The sequence below is a fragment of the Penicillium griseofulvum genome (genome assembly GCF_001561935.1).
Source record: "Penicillium griseofulvum strain PG3 chromosome Unknown contig_80, whole genome shotgun sequence".
Classification (NCBI taxonomy): Eukaryota; Fungi; Ascomycota; class Eurotiomycetes; order Eurotiales; family Aspergillaceae; genus Penicillium; species Penicillium griseofulvum.
The window spans coordinates 1,972,614-1,992,114 of record NW_024467471.1 but is presented as its reverse complement, the minus strand read 5'-3'; the positions used below and the strand labels follow the sequence as shown (position 1 = coordinate 1,992,114).

Genomic DNA, 19,501 nt, shown 5'->3' with positions numbered 1-19,501 from the left:
GAGTTATGTTGTACGCACCTTTTTGTGGCTGGGGCAGTGGCGGAGCATGTCCAAATTACCGTAACTTTACCGTACCGTACATTCCACCTGATAGCCTGTTCCCATCGCATATAGTAACCCTCGATTCTGAAACCCGTCTTATGCTTTCCAACTGGCTATAATGGAACCGATCCCCTGAAATTCCTCGATGCACAACCTTCTTTCCCCTGTGCCATAAATTCTCAGTCATGGCCACCTTGGCCTCGTCACCTCCGACCTCACCCTCGTGGCCGAAACGACGTCCTCGAGCCTGGGCCCTCCGCTGCGAACGATACTGCTGTGCAGCAGCAAGTTGCTTTCCACTCGTCTTTGTCTACGGCATCACCACATGGGCGGTATACGTAGCTGTCAGCATCGGCATCAAGCCCTCAAGGAGTGACTGGATTGGTATGATATCGCCCGGACTCGAATAGGGCTTATCCGGTTGTACTAACATGTCGGCAGGTATCCCGAGCTCGATCGTCGCATTTTCCCTCTACACCCTTCTCAACTTATCATATACTGTCGCCGTTTTCACCGACCCAGGGTCACCGCTATCTACCTCTCGCGGAGCTGACCGTCATGAATACAGCGCCCTCCCTCCCTCCGAGCACCCGGAGTTCACATCATATACCGTCACGTCGACTGGTGAATCACGGTACTGCAAAAAATGCCAGTGTCCGAAGCCGGACCGCGCGCACCACTGCTCGACGTGCAAACGATGCGTCCTCAAGATGGACCACCACTGTCCCTGGCTGGCAACCTGCGTTGGACTACATAACTACAAGGCATTCCTACTATTTTTGATCTATACATCGATCTTTTGTTGGGTTGTTTTTGCCATTGCTGCCGTTTGGGTCTGGACAGAGATCCTGAACGATACCCAGTATATGGATACTATTCTCCCGGTCAATGTAGTTCTGCTGGCTATCCTGGGTGGCATCATTGGACTGGTTCTAGGTGGATTCACAGCCTGGCATATCAGTCTAGCTATACGGGGTACCACTACCATTGAATGTTTGGAAAGAACCCGGTATGTGTCACCTTTGCGTAAAGCGCTAGACAGACGGCGGAATGAGCAAGCGCCCAACAATAACTATTGGGGCGAGCCGGGCGAGGAAAGCCTATCCAACCGACTGCAAGGATACGGGAATCAGATCATCGATGCCCATGCCAATGCAATCCCTGGAGTCACCCGGGCCGAGGAGGGCGAAGAGCATATTTATGCTATGCCGCGCCCGTCAGGGCCCCCGAACGGCTCAGGTAATGGCCTAACACCAGCGCAGCAGGCGCTGACCCGGTCATACGCCGAAATGGAGCGACAGCGAGAGCACTCGCGGTACGAGGAGTACCAGAACGACGAAGACAACGAAAAAATGCCCAGCGCGTTTGATCACGGCTGGCGACGTAACCTACTCCACCTCTTCGGGGACCGGCCGCTCCTTTGGGCTGTGCCCATTTGCAATACGACCGGCGATGGCTGGCACTGGGAACCAAGTGCGAAATTCCTGGAAGCGCGTGAACAAATGCGGCAGCGTCGTGAGCAGGAGTCCACTGAGGAGCAGCAATACTATCGCGAGTTGTACCAGCGCAATCTCGACAACAGTAATAGTTGGAGGGAAAGCGCTGCACAGCCGCAGCGGGTGCCAAACCGTGGTAGCACGCCCGATCGGCCTCCAACCTCCGTGTCGATGCAGACTCTTGCGCCCCGGTCGCCGCGGCCAAGGCCTGGTGATAGTGATTATGGGGATGATGTGGAAGGGAACGGGTTGTTGGATCCAGGCGCTGGCCGCCAGCAGGCTACACGACGTGATACTGATGACTGGCGAGATTGGGACTAAACAAAGCGGCGGTGTAGCATTTCTAGGTAGCATCTTGAAGGCGTTGTATGTATATTGTGAAAGCATTTATGTCGTCTATGAATCTCAGGTATGCCTCGATATAGATCTACTATCTTAAGACTTCCATGGGCATTAGGACTTTATAGTACACTGTCTATTTTTCCATATAATGCTATAGTACTGAAGCTCGCCACCCAATAAACATCTCCCCGCAAAACCGAAACCGGGACAACTGTCATCATTTATCTTTTATCTCTCTCTTATCGCTCTCTTCCTCTCCCAACATTGAACCTTGGAATTCAAACATCCTCCAGTTCAATACACAACATGTCTTCCCCCTCAACCCGTCGTCTACTAAAAGAAAGCACCGATCTTCACAAAAACCCAAGCCCGTACTTCACAGCCGCCCCAATAAGCGACACAAACCTACATGACTGGCACTTCACTCTCGCCGGTCCTCCCTCTCCCTCCCCCTACGCTCAAGGCCTCTATCACGGACGCATTACCTTTCCAGCCACATACCCACTCCGCCCGCCCTCATTCCGCTTCCTCACACCTTCCGGCCGCTTCGAAGTCAACCGCGAAATCTGCCTAAGCATATCCGGCCACCACGAGGAAACATGGCAGCCCGCTTGGGGTGTGCGCACCGCGCTACTGGGCATCCGGTCTGAGATCTTTACTTCAGAGAGCCAGGGACAGGTTGGTGGAATGGAGGGCAATGACGAGGTGCGGCGGGAGTATGCGCGACTCTCGCTTAACTGGCGTTGTCGGGAGTGCGGGACTACGAATCTAGAGGCTATGAGGGAGCTGTGGGAGCTTTGTCGAGAGCGTGGAGTCGAGGTCGAGGGAGAGGTTGCGGGTGTCGAGGGCCAGGAGACGGTTGAAACTAAAGCTAATGCGCCGGCTCCGGCTCCGGCTTCGAGTGGGGATGATATTCCTATCGCAAGTGAGGACCAAGCGAAAGAGGATGATACTATAGAGAGTACGGCTGCGGAATCTGTTCTGGCTTCTTCTGCGCCTACGTCAGTGCCAGCAACACAAGCACAAACGCAAGCACGCACACAAGCGCAGGCGCAAGCACCGATATCTACTGTACAAGCTCCGGCTGCAGCCCTTATTCCTACGCAGACAAGCTCTCAATTGGCTTCGATGGATTCTCCTTCTGAAAGTGTCTGGCTGGACCGGGCTATCATTGGTGTGATCGTTGCTCTTGTCTTGTTGATATTGCGTCGAGTGGCGAACGTCGACGATCTATAAAGGATTCGGGGTTTTTACGCGTAGAATAGAAGGACCTGTGAATTGAAGCTGAAAATGACTTATAGCACCAAAACGGCCGCCTTTAAATTGGTCTAATCGTGCCAAGGGCCGAGTAGGTTGTGTTAGTGCGCCCCAGTCAACGATAGTTCTCAGTGAACAATAAATTGAAATTTGGCACCTTTTATATGCGATCATACAAAAGGGTACAAAGGATACAAAATTGATAGCGTTCATTTTTGTCAACCCTCTAGATAATTAGTGAGATTATATGCAGAAGACGTTCTTTAGTTGATTTACTATGTAGTGCTAACATTGATCAACAGAACCCAAAGTATATATCTCAAATTTCTTTATGTATAATACTTTCTTGATATACTTCTCACATTTCTACACTAATTATTTAAAATTAACCATAGTAGTATAGATTTAATCATATCTGTAGTATTATAAACACTGTTCTTCATCTTTCAGCTAGTTCGAAGGCCGAGGAAATCAAGGTCTTCGTATTTGTTGTACCTTTTGTATGACATTTCCACACAGAAGGTACCTGAGTTCAAGATTTATTGCTCACTGAGAATTATCTTTGACTGGGAATTATTGTTCACTAGGGCACACGCTTGGCAGAATTATTATATTAATGTTGTATGGTAGATACATAATCAGCAAGCCATTCGCTTGCTACCTAACATGTAGTAAGGACGACCCTCTTCCTTTGGGCATATACCAAGCCGTGGCTTTAGTGATCATTGCCTGAGCCTAGATGCACCAGGCACCAAGCGCATCGCTTTCCACAGACTCTAGCAAGAAACAAGAAACAAAAAAAAAAACACACCGAAACCACCAACAAGAACCAACTTGAAGCTTTACAGACTTCAATTCGCCATATACCACTTCTGGGCGATTTGATGCAACTTTCTGCGGTCAAGCTTGTTAGACCTTGTCCGGGGGATCCGATCGACGAGTATAAACAAGCTGGGCATCATATGTTTTGGCAGAGTGCTCTGGACTTCTTTCTGCATCGCTTCCACCAAAGTATTCACTCGGATCCGATTTGTTATGGGAAGGAAGGACATATCCCGGTCGGAGATCCCAGGAAGAAGATTCGCAGGGTTATCAGCCAGGAAAACAAAAGCCACCAGAATAGGATCGTCAGTACCGTCAATTTCACCGAGGATATCAACGACGGTGAAATCGCCCGGCGAGAGAGTTTTGCGAAGAACGTACTCGACTTCCGTCGACTCGACACGACCGCCGTTGAGTTTAAGAAGTGTATCCTTCCGACCCATATGCTCGACCGTGCCATCATGGCGATACCGTCCCAGATCACCAGATCGGTAGATGCGAGAGGTCGACGCGCGCGATGGGTGGAGATCCGCAATCCATCGAGGGACTTCACTGAGGAATCCGACATCAGGCTTTTGGCACAGGTCATCCAAGTACCCACGGGAGAGATGGGGACCTTCGATCAAGATCTCGCCGACAGCGCCGATAGGCACTGGTCGCTCCGGTGAAGAGGCATTCGCAATCCAAATCGCGCCGCTACCGGATTTGCCGACAACGGCATTGTGGCCTGCTTTGGGGTTGTCGTTGTAGGCGCAGAAGGTGGCTGCTTCGCCCATTCCGTACTGATTTACTAGCTTGACATGGGGACCCCATTTCATGAGGAGGTCGTTTGACATGGGCTCGCCGCCGACGCAAAGTAGTTCCAGTGATGGAACGTCTTTGGGATTGACTTGGATTGCGATTGTTGGGGTCATGAAGCTCATGTTGGCTTTTGTGAGATTGATGTTTTCAATCAGACTGGAGATGGTTTTTTCGGGTGTTGGGACACAGCAACAACCTCCGGCTGCTAAAGCTGTCAGGTAATCATTATTGCTGATGTCGAATGCGTAGTCGTCGAATTGGAAGACACGACTGTGTCGGCCTAGACCGAGGACCTTGTTGTAGTCTCGGATAGCTGTGGCGTATGACCGATGTTCCTGGATAATGCCTTTGGGTTGGCCCGTGCTACCGGACGTAAATAGAATCAAGCAGGCGTTTCCTGGTTGGACTGCGGAAGAAAGCTGTCCTGTTGGAAGCTTTCTTACACTCTCTCCTGTGATTGAAATGACGTTTGAAATCATTGAGGCATATTTCGATGTATACTCCGGAGATGTGAGCATGATTGTAGCATTGACGCGAGTAATGACCGAGTCGAGGAAGATGGGAGGGTCACTCGCGTCGATGGAGATGTACGCTCCGCCGGCTTTCAAAATAGACAGGCGGGCAATAATCGCGAAAGCGGACTTTTCGAAGCAGCTGAGCACGAAAGTCTCGGGGCCAACACCAATAGTGGTCAAATGAAGGGCAAGACGAGTTGTGAGATCATCCAACTCTTTATAGGTGAATTTTCCATCCCAAGAAAAGATCGCAGTAGCGTCCGGGGTCAGTCGCGCATGCTCCAACGCCATATCATGTAACAGCACCTCGTGAGATTCGGAAACCTCTTTCGTGAACTTTTGGAAAAGAATGAGGTCAAGGTCCGAGCATAGGTCGAGGTCGCCCAAAGATGTTGCGGGGGAACGGTATATGGATGCGACGACCTTGTTGAAGCAGTGAAGAAGGCTTGTTGCGAATTCCTTGGACATCTCAGGCGATGAGAAAGCGAGGCTTGCGTGGAGATTGCCATTTGCATTTGTGACGTTGAGCATCAGCTTTGGATTGGGGATCTAAGACGAGACGAGATCAGTTCTGCTGTCAATGAGTATGTATAATCCCGGGTAAAAGGTACCTTTGAATTGGCAGACAGAGGTGCCTCTTGCAGAATTTTACGATCACCGGCATAGCGGAAAACTGAAGTGAGAAGGCGATTCTTCTCATCGGAAGAAGACCCTTCGTCGGGGTCAGTTGAGTTGAGGCCGGCCTTGATATGACAGAAATCTCGAACGAGGTCCTTCAAAGGACGCTCCGCGGAGAACTCCAGGGCACGTGAGTTGGCGCCCTGACTTTCACCATCTATATAGCATAGATTTGATGCAGTATGGAAGGCCAGGTACATGGTCCTCACCGGGGAGAAACCATGTACCACCAGGAGCCAGCAAACAACGAGAACCGACTCGATGTCCAGGCCCTGATCCAGTCCGGGGTCCAAGTACTCCAAGTATTGGGAGTTTGCTGCTTCCACTATATGAGACTCAGAAAGAGTAAGTGGAAGATCAACAACTTGTGGAACCGGAATGGGAGCTTTCTTGAGCTTCAAGGTGTTGGGTATAACCGAGTACTCATGTTCAAGAGTTGTAATTGAGGGCGCCATGATGGATAGTAGAAAGTATAGAAGTACAGTTTCGTATCTTCTATTGCATGTCCGAAGGTCCAATAAATAGATAAATTCAATTGAAGGGATAGGGCAAGAAAAGTTCAGCTTCGCGTAGTCCGGGATGTGGTTCATCGGACTTGGATTGGTGGCAATGCATATATTTCTTTTTTTTTTTTTTCCTTTTTCCTTTTTGGTTTCTTTTTGCTGTAAGGAACTGCGTAACCCAAAAGCCCCGAATCTTCTGATTTGATTTCGTTTGGTGGCTTTCAGCTGCACAGCATCTCTCAGCTCCTCATCACTCGATAGTATCCCCGGGGTCTCTGTGCTGTTGATACCTTAGATCCTGCTAGACCTTATATTCTGCTTTCTGCTTGAATTAATCTGTTCTTTTAACTGACAAATTCCTCAACTCCTTGTTGTCTGTACCACCCAGTCATGGCCCAATGGTTTACGAGGAAAGCAAGGTCATCTAGTACCTTTATACTAGTTGCCCTATGTTTTGCCTTATTCACGGTAGGTGTATAATTCCAAAATGAAATCACCAACTAACTTGAACATCTAGGATACTTTTATTTATGGCATTGTGAGTATTTTTATATCAAATATCATAAGGTCCAACTGACACATATCTAGATTGTACCCATTCTTCCTTTTCTATTGATGAAGCATGATATGGATCCAAGGGATGGTAATTTTACTATATCTTCCTATTTGGAAAATGCTAACTTGACTTAGTCCAAAAATGGTCCTCTATTTTATTGGCAAGTTATGGCGGTGCCTTACTACTTGGCTCTCGTGAGTAAATTCTCCAATTAAAATATTTCATTTGCTCTGACATGCACAGCTGTGGTCGGGTACTTTTCTGATAAATATCACCCTCGGAAGGCACTGGTTGGTGGATTCGTTGCCATGGCCTTAGCGACTGGTCTATTTATTTCTGCAAGTAATGCCTGGGTCCTTCTCATTGCTCGCGTATTTCAGGGTTTCTCAGGTGCAGTTGTTGGCGTTTTGGGCTTAAGCATGATTGCCCAAACAGCCAGTCCCGAACACTTAGGTTCGCATATGGCCTGCGGGTCAGCTGCACTGACATGGGGAATGCTTTGTGGCCCCATGGCTGGGGGTTTCCTGTAAGTTTTCCAATTGCTAAATGATTTTCCTGTTCTAAAAAAGGTAGGTTTTCCCAATTTGGCACGGTTGGTGCTTTCGGGGTTCCGATTATACTGCTGATAATTGATATTTTGCTACGAATCTTGATTATACAAGGTTTGTCACTTCAGTTTGAATTCTTCCAGATGCTAATAAAGAGACAGATGAAATTAAAATCCATCATGAGGAGTCACCTCTATTGGAAAGTGATGTCTCTAACGATACGGAGTTGAGCTTCTATCATTTGTTGCATCCAATCATGTTGGGTGTAATATTTTGTGTTTTTATAATTGCTTCCATTCTTTCCGCGTTTGAATCGGTAAGCTTCATTCCCCCCCTAGCCCCTACAAAGAAGCAAAGCTAATAGATGCAGACACTGCCACTCTATGTACTTGACACATACCATTGGTCTAGCCTAGGCGCGGGGCTCGTATTCCTCCCAATGACCATCCCCTCCGTCCTTAGCATTTCAATTACCCATCGTATCAGGCATTTCTCCCCACGCGCGGTTGTGGTGACCGGATTTGTCGTGATGGCCGTGCCAATGGTATCACTACGGTGGACCCAAGCAAATACCATCCACCATGAAATCGCCCTTGCTTCCTTGCTCTTCGTTATCGGGGTCTGCCTCACAACAGTACAAGCTATTATTATGAGCGACGTTTCAAATGCCGTCCGGAGGATTGAAAGCCTTCACGGGATCGGGGAAGAAAAAAGTGGCGGACAGGGACGGGGCTACGCGCTTTGTAATATGGCATTTGCGGCTGGTCAAACTCTAGGCCCAATGGCTGGTGGATTCATCAAACGGGAATTGGGATGGGGATTTATGACACTAGGTCTTGCAGTTCTATGTTTGGTTGCTGGCTTTCCGTCGTTCTTTTTCATGTCGGCGACGCCGCCAAAGACCGAGGGGAAAGCCAATGAGGATGATTGTTGAGTGTATGGAGTATTTTGTACTAAGATTTGTATACAATAGTGTGCGCTAGGCGAATAGGCAACAGAAATAATACATCTCGAGTCAAAATGTGATATTCCATATGAAATTATCCGCATATTTCACCATATTGACAGTGAGATGTTGTGCTCGTAAAGCCTGCATGAGCGATCCCCAACGTTATTTTCTTCTTCTATAACCGAAAGGCTGGATTTTAGGGAACTAAACGTGCAGTGACGATCATGTAGTGACCAAGTGAGTTTATGCATATGAACTGCTTCATTTCTGCGATAGAAAACTGCGGGGATGTCACATCTCCTTGTAATGTGATAACTTCGAGATCTCATACAATTTTCTTTTCAGCTACTACAGCCAAAAGAAATTATTTCGTTAATTTTAATCACTCCACTTACTTACATATACGCCAGCCACGGGAAGCTAGGGTAGAGACAGCGCCATGAACATGTTATATCCAAAGCCCGAAGAGCAAGACAGCTGATTCTTCACGGAGTACTCCGTACAAGGGAGTGGAATGGAAAGAAGAATCGGAGCAGTCATTGGGTTTGAGGATCATGCCCACAGCCCAATGGGCGTGTAAGATGCATCTGCTGTATACGCTGCCAAGCTTCATGCCATCGATATAACACCTGCACTAGTCTTAGAATGGAAATAGGGGCAGCACAAGCGTAGAATGGGTGCTCGGAGAGACAGCCAATATAGGCTTAATATTCCTCAATAGCATATATTTAGAGCTACGGAGATATCGGATGAACTTATGCACGTCTATCACTTCTCAGCCAGCCATTTCCTCACGTACACCTGTCACTTCTCCTATTTCTGAATGCAAATATACCTAATTCTCCAATGTGGCTGTCGGTTAAAATGATATGAGATACGTCGAGGAATGCAACTCGTGTTCGTTCATGTACTAGGCCCCTAACAGTTGGCACTTCTCACCTGCATGACCATACAAAAGTACTTAAATTTTGTGACATTCTAGCCGATCACCAAATTCCCCCACATAATTTATTTAGTGTCCATGCCTAAATCCTCTTAATTCAAGGTACCTATAGTACTTGTAGTTACATTCCAATTTTATATTGGAAGCTCTTGGTCCTGTGGTTTTAACCTTTGGAAGCCATTTAAGCCATCGCATGCGTTGGCAAGCCATTCGCAAGCCACTGGCAAGCCATTGGAAAGTTACATTAATCACAAATTATGCTGACCTTTTATTGTGCTATGTGACTTTGTTTCTTTTTTCCGCGGAATTATTTCAAGTAGATTCAAGCATTTAATATCAAGTTAATATAATTCGATTTTACCAAATGAGAACCCTGTTTCCACCCCTTTCTCCACCTCATGCACCACAGTCTCCAACAGTCCCATTCCAGGTAATTTGAAACTGGAATTGATAGGTTCAGCATGTTTACTTGTTCGGCTCTCTGAGATCTTGCGTAGCGCCTCCCAGGATTGCTTCGCCCTCTCTGCATGTAGGGCCGGTGTTAGGTGGTGCCGATCTGCCAACGAACGCGAGAAAACTTCGTACGCAAGGTAACCCGTCCAACCGAGATCGAGAATAGCCTTGAGAATTTTGAGAACAGGTAAGAAACCACCCCGCTCAGTCTCACAAAGGAAAAGCCGACAGTTCCGAGACCAGCTCAGTCGACTGGGCTGGCCGTCAACATAGAAAGCGTGACCTGGGCGTAGAGGCTGGCTGAGACGCTCTCCATCGGCTATCTGGACTATGAACAGCTTGCTGATATCTAAAGTAGAGGCTATACGGCTCAACGAGGCGGATAGATCCGCCTCGGCTGTGTTCGCCACACGACCGTCTTCCGTGGTAGGGTCGGCATAGATGGCGCCGGCTATGTTGAACGTATCTAGGGCGAGGCCAAAATTGGGCCGATCAACTGCCTGAACAATTTTCCAGGACTTTTCCCAGGTGTTGACATGGTTGCCCCAGGCAAGTGCCTCGTAGGCGAATTTGATGGAGTGTTCATGTTGGGCGCCTCGTGCTGCCAGTTCGCGGAGATCTTCGACAATGATATCGAAATCTCCCACTGTTTGGGGAAGCCCAGTTGCGGGATCTTCAGGGAGGAAGTTTGAGGGAACTAGGATAGTGTCTGCGCCGAGGATCTTCAGCGCGTCCATCCATATCGGAAGCACCTCGTCTAGGATTTGATTGCGCTTTTTGCGACTGACCAGACCCTCATAGAAACGTAGGGGCTGGAGGTTGAGAATGACAATGTTTAACCTGTCACATTGTTGGCGGATCTGATGGGCAGCGGCTAACACAGATTCGCGAGAAGGAATGGAGGTGGCAGGTGCTGAGCTGATGTCTCTGGCCAGGGTCTCGAGGTCATCGATGAAGAGTTCGATCGCCTTGAATCCATTTCGGGCCGCTTCATCAATCTTTTTGGTAATGCTGTGAAAGTTGCAGGACCCAAGAGAGACTGTAGTGATAGCTGGTTTGCAATCCATCTTGAAGATTGAAATGGAAGATTTAACGTGAATGAATCGAAGAGGATCGCAACCCTAACTGATTCGAAGGGACAACGTATATATACTGGGCATTCTACATTCGTATAAGGACCTACGTAAATGGACTAGTGTGTATGAGAATAAGGGGGTGTTGTTGTCTTCGGAGGGTCGTATCCCGGATGTTCTGTCACCTGCAGTAGCTTCCCAGATATTCTCTTGATGCGACGCAAGCCCATAGCATGCAGCTGCCGCCTCCCTCAAGCAGTGGCGCGCTGAGCTCAAGAGACATTTGATCGACAGGAAAAAGCAAGGAGCTCCTCGTCTGTGACTGGACATTCTACCAAGTACTTCGTATTCCGTAGAGATATCTCATGGTCTCTGTACAACATGATAGTCCTCGGAGATACATGTGTGTACATGTGTATACTTATCTATACTTATGTATACTTGTGTATACTTGTAGAATAAAGTATAACTGGCGTATAGTATTATGCACCTGCAGGTTTACTACCAAAATGCCACGGAGGCTATGCGATCACTTCAGCTCATCCTCCTCCACAAGAAAATTCAGCTGTAGAATAAAAATAAAAATAAATAAAATCAATGTGACTTATATAATTTACTAGAAAACGTCTGAATATAAATAATATACCAAAGCCAGGCAATTATCCCTCGATGTTTCTTTTCAAACACTTTGTTTATACCAAGCCACCCCAGAAAAAGCCTTCAAAAATGACAACCGAGTGGAAGTATTATCCCATCCATGGAATCTCGGTCAATTCCGAGGAACCATCCAAGTTGGGTCCTGAGGTTCAAGTTCCTATCCGTCAGGAAATTGACTCATGGAGCAACAATCCCATCAACGAGAAGCAAGTCAAGCTATTTGTGATGGCATTGTCTCGCTTCCAAAAGATTGACCCCAAAGATCGAGACTCATACTTCCAAATTGCTGGAATTCATGGACAACCCAATGTCCCTTGGGATGAGCCTATTGACTCCAAGGATGCAGAGGGAAGAGGATACTGTACTCATAACAATATCCTGTTCCCCATCTGGCACCGTGCTTATCTAGCACTTTATGAGGTAATTAATTTCATATCCCAAATTTTGAATTCTACTAATAACTTTGCAGCAACGGATATATGAAATCATGAGCCAGGAGATTGTCCCTGGTTTCAAGGAGGACATCCGTGCCGAATGGAAGGAAGCCGCTGATGGATGGCGTCTGCCTTTCTGGGACTGGGGTGTGTCTACTTCAGTCCCGGATCTTTGCAAGTATCCATTTACCTTTGTGCCGACCGCGGATGGTACTGGTGAAGAGAGCATCAACAACCCACTCTTCCAATTCCGCATGCCGACCAACCAGCCCATGTCCACTGCTGGTGTTGATAACTTCAAGGACCCTTGGGTGGACAATGGAGACACGCTATACGTATGTTCCAATTTTACAAGTCTAGGAATCCATTCTAACTTGAACAGTTCGGTGAATGTATTGGAACGACCCGTTGGCCTGATCAGGGCGAGAACGCCTCAGGTACTCATACGTGGAAGTATGGTGTGGTGAACAACTACAAGGTGCAGGAAGCGCTGAAGAAGCCAGTTTGGCTAGGCGAGTCTCCATACGGTCAGCCTGCGGAGATGGTCTACCGTCTGCTCACAGTTCCCATGGAATATTCAACCTTTGCAACAACGGCCCAATTGTCTGATAACCAGGACGTTCAAAACGACATCAACCTGGAGTACAGTAAGTTCACCTCGAGAGCAAACCTCTTTACATTTTTTTTGACAATATTCAGTTCACAACAACATTCACGGTTGGGTTGGCGGTGATTTCAACGGACACATGTCTCAAATCCCAGTGGCGACATTTGATCCTATCTTCTGGCTTCACCATTGGTAAGTTCATTTCCACTAGTATTTTACTCAACTGCTAACAACTTTCCAGTAACATCGATCGCATCTTTGCTCTCTGGCAAGCCCTCAACCCGGATAAGTGGTTTGAGAAGGCCAAGGTCAACGCATTCTTCCAAGAAACAATTGGCCTTCCCGATGGTTCAGACATTACCCCAAATACAGAGCTGCGCCCATTCCACAAAGATACCGCTGGAACTCTCATGAAGCCTAAGGATATCCGTTGGCCTTACAAGCTCGGTTACACATACCCGGAGTTGCAGACCTGGAACTACAAGCCCGAAGGCTACACTTCCGAAAGCTTCATCTCGACCCTCCGACAAACCGTCAACGACCTTTATGGTGTATCGAGAAAGCAACTGATCAACGCCACCGACAATATCAAGGGAGTGGAGTACCTGGCGGATGGCGCCAAGTCTCTCGATTATTCATTCAGCATTCGCTACCGCAAATACGCCCTTGGTGGTGGTGAACCCTTCTGGATTCGCATCTACATGTCGCAGGATGGAAAGACGCACAACGCGACCCAGGACTTGATCACTGAAGTTTACAACTTCAGTCAGAAGCCCGAGGACAACGCAGGAAAGCTTGCATGCGGAAACTGCAAGGACAATAAGAACAAGAACATCAAGTCTACTGCCAGCATTTCTCTCACTCCAATCTTGATCACCCTTCTCAAGTCAGGCAAGGACCTGGCCAGTCTTGCCAGGGATGATGTCTTGAACTTCATCCAGAGTAGAGCTTACTGGAGAGTCTTCAAGGGCGGCAAGGAGGTACCCTCATACCAAGTTGAGGCTCTTGACCTCGAGATCATCGGAAGCACCAACGACTCGACAGTCTACAATGACGCCACGAAGGCTCCAAAGCTTGAAAACTTCAAGGAAGAGCCTACCATCTCCGGCGGAGCTGGTGGTGCCCTGAACCCAGGCCTCAAGCAGCCCGTGACAGTTGCACCCCCAGTGGTTGCAGTGATCCCCAAGGCTGGCCTCAGGGTCAACACCTCCCTACCATTCAAGAAAATCCTGAAACCCGACGGCGTCGTGATCATCGACTCAACCAGCTTGAATTTGACACCAGCCAAGACCTCTGGCATCGATAATACCCAGATTTATCTGAACGAGGGTAAGAACGGAGACGGCGATATCCTGTTCCTCCTCTCCGTTAGACGAGCCGAGAACCAGATTGTCTTCAACTCCAAGATCAACAACTCCTTTGGAAAGGAAGTTCGTATCCCGCTGGAGAAGAGGTTCAAGGGTACTACACCTTCTATCCTTATTCATGACCAGGATGACGGTTATGAAGTCTTCATTGACTGGAAGCATGCTCTGTACTTCCCTAAGCGGGCTGCTGGCAAGGTGGCTCAGTCAGTCTCGTATACTGTCAATTCTGGACAGACACCTGTTTGGTCTCCTAGCCTGAAGGTGAAGGTGTACGATTCGATGAAGGAGGTGTTCCACCACTAGCCTATAGAAGATGGGTTTCTGCTGTTTGTCATTTTGGACCTGTGCGAGGGAACATTTCTGTCTTTACCGTTTCTTTTGGGGCTATCCGGGTACATATTGGAACAGAAATATATTTGTTAGGGTTGTTTTATAGTTTCAGAGCTAACTCAATTAAAATATCTTATGTTCTGTGTTGGAAATGGAGCCCCAAACGGTCGCGTGGAATAAGGCTCAACCCTGGTTGAAGAGCAGGCTGCATAGGTATAAGTGTCCCCTGTTACCTATAGTTATACTAGTCAAGGTAATCAAGTACGTTTTTCTGTAACCCTAAAAGTTGTAGATATTCTAATTTTAGAACGTCAGTTAGGCCAAACAAGAATAATCAACAGAATTGCAAGCGCCTATTGCTGAATCGACTGGATTATCCGCTGTAGTCCCTCTTCCAAAACGTTTAGCGGGTGGGAAAAAACCAGCCGAAACCATCCAGCTTCTTCCGCGGCGTAATTCTCCCCAGCCGCGATATAAATTTTCTCTTTTCGTAGCCTTACAAGTATATCCGCAGTCGTGGCATCTTTGACTACGGCCGCTAAGTTAACCCAAATGAAGAACGCAGCGTTGCATTCAAGGTAGGGAATCTGATGTGACCGTAGCCAATTCGTCGCAAAAACATAGCTTTCAGACAAGCGGGCCCGATTGATCGCGAGGTACTTTGCTGAAAAGCTATCATCGAGTAGGAGCGATGTGGCAATGTGATCTGCTATGCCTGACGGGATATTGTAGAGACTAGGAGAAGTCAGTTTATCTCTTCCAGGGTAAGTTCAGATGGTCTCACGAAATGCCCTCTGCAGCCTCCAAAAGTAGCTTATTCGACTGGCTGATCAATGTGCCGATCCTTAGGCCAGTTGCACCAAAGTCCTAAAGCTGTCAGTTCTGGTTGGGAGGAAATCAAGAAATTTCATACCTTACTTAAGCCCCATACAATATGTACAAAGCTTTGGTCAATGATCCCTTCTAGGTTTATAGACAGGATTGATTTGAAACCTGTTGCATCGGGAACACGAGGATTATCCCAGACAGAGAGCGCGTAGATCTCATCGGAAATAAGATGAAGTCCATTCCTCGAGCAGATCTTCAAGTATTCTTTCAAGACTTCTTCGGGATAACAACGTCCTGAGTTCCTATTATTAACTGATCGATCTGGCTCAAGTACGGGGGAACAAACCAAGAGGATTATTTGGTGAGCACAATACAAGAGCTTTGACGCGTAAGCCGTTGCTTGCCGCTTCAGCATATGCTCTTTCGTATTGTTGGACTGCAGCCATGCTGAACGGATCTACCTCTCCAAACTCGACTTCGAGAAGCCGGACTCTGAAATTGTTAGCCTAGCGTCACTAGAAAATATAGATATATTCCGCTCTCACCCTGGTCGGATTCCAAAGATCGTTCTAAATGCATTGAAATATGGCCGTCCAACCATGAAATAATCTCCAGGATCAGCTAAAGCCCAGGCACAGCATTCAAGCGCATTGCTGACGCCAGATGTCATGACAAGATGGGAGGGGCATAGAGGAGTCCGAGGCGAGAATTGACAGTTCATGAAGCGACAAAGGCTTTCTTTGAGCTTGTGCGAGCCGCTAAACCCATCTCCGTAGGTCAATGCATGTGCGTTGATTTGCAGCTGTAAGGATTGATCAATATAAAAAGGTAAGAGTCTCCTGATGACGTGTTGACTTAGAGAGATTTTACATTCGAATTTATGAAGTCCTCCATCTCCGCGTGCATAAGTGTCTTGAACTTTGTTAGTTTATGTTCAATAGAGGACTATTGTTCTCTCACATTCTCGGCAAGGCCGAGATTCACGATGCCGTTGGGGTTAGACGGAGACCATTGGTCACTCAATACAGAGAGGAAAGTTGGCCTCTGTGCCGCAAGGCATTTGCCTCTGTCAGAAACCTGCTGCATGGTCGGTGAATAGTTTGAGCCAGTTACAATGCTAAGAGGAACTCGCATTTTGAAGTGTCTCAAGAGATAAAATCAAAGTTGATCAAATGTTCTCGGAAGGCGCAATGGCTGCGGCACAAGCGGGTAGAGCGGGTAGAGCGGGTAATCATATAAGATTTACGAATTCCTAGATCTAACTTTCATTCTTTCTCTTCTTTACTTTGAGGGGTCAACACCGGTATCTGCCTTATCCCTCTTCCTGGTCATCATGACGCGTGACAAATCCGATTCGACGTCTGTCGAGCCCAGTTTGGCACCCGTCACAGTTGCTGTAGCTAGCTTCGCGAACATGTTCTGTATTGGCACAGTCTACGCTCTGAGCACGCTTCAAGCACAGCTATCTCGTCTGTTTGGAATATCCAATGTATGGAGTCTGGCACCATTTGGCGCCACATGTCTCGGCCTTTCTATCGGCGTCCTGACCAGCGCCTCGATGATCATTCAAAGCGGAGCTCACGCTACAGCCGCCAGAGGCACGACCCTCTGGGGAGTTACAGTCATTGGTGCGGGCATCTCCTTCAGCAGCTTGAAACTCGGACTCATGATTATCTGCTTCTTGTTCGGTGGGGTGGGCATTGGATGGACATACCTAGCTGTGGTTGCATTGATTACCCAGGGGCTTCCGAAGCATGCACTTGCTCGGAGTGCCATCGGACCCCTGGGGTTTTCAACCGCTGCAGCCATGTTTTTCTTCTTATCATCTGTTTTTGGAGTGGACGCAGCCGATGCGGAAACCTTAGGTCGGATGCTTGTGCTTCTAGGAGTGACGTTCGCTGCTGTTGGGGCATCAACCCAGCTGTCATTATCTATTTTCTACAAGGACTCCGCGATGGGTTCCCCTCAAAATTCCCTTACAGAAGATTCCGGGCCTTTCTTCTCGACCCTGCTCTTCTTTAACGCATTGCCTGGAATGACGCTTTTCTCCGGCTTGCTGCCCCTTGCCTCCCACTACACTAGCGATACTGACAATAAAATGTGGATCATTTCATGTTGTATGATTGCACTCGCATTTGGTGGGGTTCTCGCTCCCAGCATCTGCGCATATTTTGGAGCCAGACTTACATTTGTCGGTATACTTTTCTTGCGTGGGGTACTTCTTATCTTGCTGTCGCAATTTGAACGTTCTACACAAGCAATCTATACCATGCTGGCAATTCTTTTCGCCCACGGCACTGGGTTTAGTATTCTTCCAGTGTTGATCAAAACACAAAACAGAAATCAGCAGCTGTTCTATTTCAAGTATGGCAGAGTGTTGGTTTCATGGGGCATTGCAGGAATTGTCGGCACTGTCGTGAACTCGATCCTTCTATCTCAAGCTAGTTCGATATCGACAGGGGTGATGCTTGTTGGCTTGTTAACACTATTGTCCGGCATTATCATGTACTTTGTGCCGGCTCTTGGAGGCAAACTTTTTGCTTGATTGTCTATTGATATGGTGATGTACCGTTAAGAAAAGGCAATATCTAAATTTATATAGCACGCTTTAAAATTTTCAACAACTCTGTGCCCCAGGGTTCTCCATGTTCTACCCCGACAACCCCACAGCTTTGATCCTGACAACTTTGCGTATTTCTTCCTGCTCCTATGGTTATTGAAATGGCTCGGGTATTGCGGAGAGGTGTTGCGGGGAGAAGCAGATACCACTTCCTTTGCGGGGATTTGTGGAGAATGATACGCTAGTCCTCCCGGACATAATCGGTTGGCGGTCATAGTTATGGTGTATAGTTTTCTTGACAGAACTTGTCAATCCATTAATATTGCTTGCACTCCCATCTCTCGTGCGGACTAAGATACCTTTCCTTAATCCTCTCGCATCTTACTAAACATGCATCGCAACAGCTCGCCGAATAATATGCATGCCGACTACCCTTGGACTGCGTCCCCACTCATAGTATCGGCACCCATGGCCAAAGTCGCGATGCCCAAACTGGCTGTGGCCGTGTCTAGGGCCGGGGGTCTAGGGTTTATTGCAGCAGGATACCATAGCGACCATCTTGAGGATCTGCTAGAGGAAGCTGAGGTTCTGCTCCAGGAAGGAGTCGCGGATGTTTCGGTTGAAAATGAGAAAGGAATCCCAAAGACTTTGCCTATCGGTGTGGGATTCATAACGTGGAGTGCCTCCCTGGAAAATGCACTTCCCGCTTTTTCCAGATACTGTCCTGCTGCTGTTTGGCTGTTTGCCCCACCGAAGGGCTTTCAGAATCTTATTCCTTGGGCCACCAAAATCCGAGAGGCCACCGCATCGAGGTCCAACATCTGGGTGCAAGTCGGCTCTGTGTCAGATGCTGTCGAGGTAGTCGAAGCCATCGACCCGGATGTCATCGTGGTCCAGGGCATAGATGCTGGTGGACATTCATTAGCCCGAGGAGCCAGCATTGTTTCTCTTGTGCCAGAAATAAACGATAAGCTTCAAGAACTTCGCCCCTACCCTCAGAAGCGAGCCAATATTCTAGCTGCTGGTGGCATCAGTGACAGTCGAGGTGTCGCCGCGGCTATGCATCTTGGTGCGCAGGGGTGTGTTCTCGGAACACGGTTTCTTGCTAGTCCGGAATCTATGGTCGCTCGTGGCTACCAAAAGGCAATTCTAGATTCCTCAGATGGAGGTATAAGCACAGTTCGAACAAAGATTTACGACAAAGTTCGCGACATTCATGGCTGGCCTGAGGGCTACGATGGCCGCGGTCTGGTAAACAGGACCTTTCTTGATCATCTTGGAGGTCTCAGTGAAGTCAAAAATCGCGAGCTCTACCGTGAAGAGCTGAATAAGGGCGATGAGGGATATGGACCTAACGGAAGGCTTACCACATATGCCGGGACCGGTGTTGGTCTCATCAGAGAAGTAATGTCCGCAGGGGACATTGTGAAGTCTTTGCGTGAAGGTGCCCGCAAGATTCTGTTTGCGCACCCAAGACTTTAGGTAAAGCACCTGCCCGGGAATGGTAGTCTCTTGCTGGTTTTATCTTTTGTTTTCCATAAAGTGCGATATAGTTTGAATTTCTCCTAGCCACAGTACATGATATTCTGCCTATTGTAAACCCCTAGAACATCATACACATCTAGTGAGCATAGCCAATCTACCCCTAGTATTTCTTAATAGGGCGCATGCCTCCGATTCTATGATTGCTTCAGCCCTTATTTACTAGCTATGCGGTAGGTAAGTATGAGAACAACGGAT

The 19,501-nt window shown here is 47.8% G+C and overlaps 8 protein-coding genes across 8 annotated transcripts; 5 read left to right on the top strand and 3 right to left on the bottom strand.

The window, feature by feature from the left end:
- Positions 1 to 227: 227 nt before the first annotated feature.
- On the top strand, positions 228 to 1,859 carry PGRI_017520 (DHHC family palmitoyltransferase; the record flags this gene model as incomplete). Its single annotated transcript, XM_040789465.1, has 2 exons — positions 228 to 426; positions 484 to 1,859. 2 exons carry the CDS (start codon positions 228 to 230, stop codon positions 1,857 to 1,859), a joined length of 1,575 nt encoding a protein of 524 aa, XP_040646418.1.
- Positions 1,860 to 2,186: 327 nt separating this feature from the next.
- On the top strand, positions 2,187 to 3,116 carry PGRI_017510 (ubiquitin-conjugating enzyme E2; the record flags this gene model as incomplete). Its single annotated transcript, XM_040789464.1, has 1 exon — positions 2,187 to 3,116. One exon carries the CDS (start codon positions 2,187 to 2,189, stop codon positions 3,114 to 3,116), a length of 930 nt encoding a protein of 309 aa, XP_040646417.1.
- An 872-nt stretch (positions 3,117 to 3,988) lies between these two features.
- PGRI_017500 (putative NRPS-like enzyme) lies at positions 3,989 to 6,408 on the bottom strand (the record flags this gene model as incomplete). Its single annotated transcript, XM_040789463.1, has 2 exons — positions 3,989 to 5,824; positions 5,887 to 6,408. The coding sequence occupies 2 exons, from the start codon at positions 6,406 to 6,408 to the stop codon at positions 3,989 to 3,991; spliced, it is 2,358 nt and encodes a 785-aa protein (XP_040646416.1).
- A 3,385-nt stretch (positions 6,409 to 9,793) lies between these two features.
- On the bottom strand, positions 9,794 to 10,972 carry PGRI_017490 (sugar phosphate isomerase/epimerase family protein; the record flags this gene model as incomplete). The annotated part of the gene is made up of 1 exon (XM_040789462.1): positions 9,794 to 10,972. The coding sequence occupies one exon, from the start codon at positions 10,970 to 10,972 to the stop codon at positions 9,794 to 9,796; it is 1,179 nt and encodes a 392-aa protein (XP_040646415.1).
- A 732-nt stretch (positions 10,973 to 11,704) lies between these two features.
- On the top strand, positions 11,705 to 14,346 carry tyr1 (uncharacterized protein; the record flags this gene model as incomplete). The annotated part of the gene is made up of 5 exons (XM_040789461.1): positions 11,705 to 12,055; positions 12,105 to 12,404; positions 12,452 to 12,716; positions 12,769 to 12,868; positions 12,918 to 14,346. The coding sequence occupies 5 exons, from the start codon at positions 11,705 to 11,707 to the stop codon at positions 14,344 to 14,346; spliced, it is 2,445 nt and encodes an 814-aa protein (XP_040646414.1).
- A 380-nt stretch (positions 14,347 to 14,726) lies between these two features.
- On the bottom strand, positions 14,727 to 16,335 carry PGRI_017470 (Pyridoxal phosphate-dependent transferase, major region, subdomain 2; the record flags this gene model as incomplete). Its single annotated transcript, XM_040789460.1, has 7 exons — positions 14,727 to 15,108; positions 15,158 to 15,240; positions 15,287 to 15,495; positions 15,548 to 15,693; positions 15,747 to 16,003; positions 16,072 to 16,113; positions 16,162 to 16,335. 7 exons carry the CDS (start codon positions 16,333 to 16,335, stop codon positions 14,727 to 14,729), a joined length of 1,293 nt encoding a protein of 430 aa, XP_040646413.1.
- Positions 16,336 to 16,534: 199 nt separating this feature from the next.
- PGRI_017460 (Major facilitator superfamily domain, general substrate transporter) lies at positions 16,535 to 17,746 on the top strand (the record flags this gene model as incomplete). Its single annotated transcript, XM_040789459.1, has 1 exon — positions 16,535 to 17,746. One exon carries the CDS (start codon positions 16,535 to 16,537, stop codon positions 17,744 to 17,746), a length of 1,212 nt encoding a protein of 403 aa, XP_040646412.1.
- A 405-nt stretch (positions 17,747 to 18,151) lies between these two features.
- PGRI_017450 (nitronate monooxygenase) lies at positions 18,152 to 19,243 on the top strand (the record flags this gene model as incomplete). Its single annotated transcript, XM_040789458.1, has 1 exon — positions 18,152 to 19,243. One exon carries the CDS (start codon positions 18,152 to 18,154, stop codon positions 19,241 to 19,243), a length of 1,092 nt encoding a protein of 363 aa, XP_040646411.1.
- Positions 19,244 to 19,501: the final 258 nt, after the last annotated feature.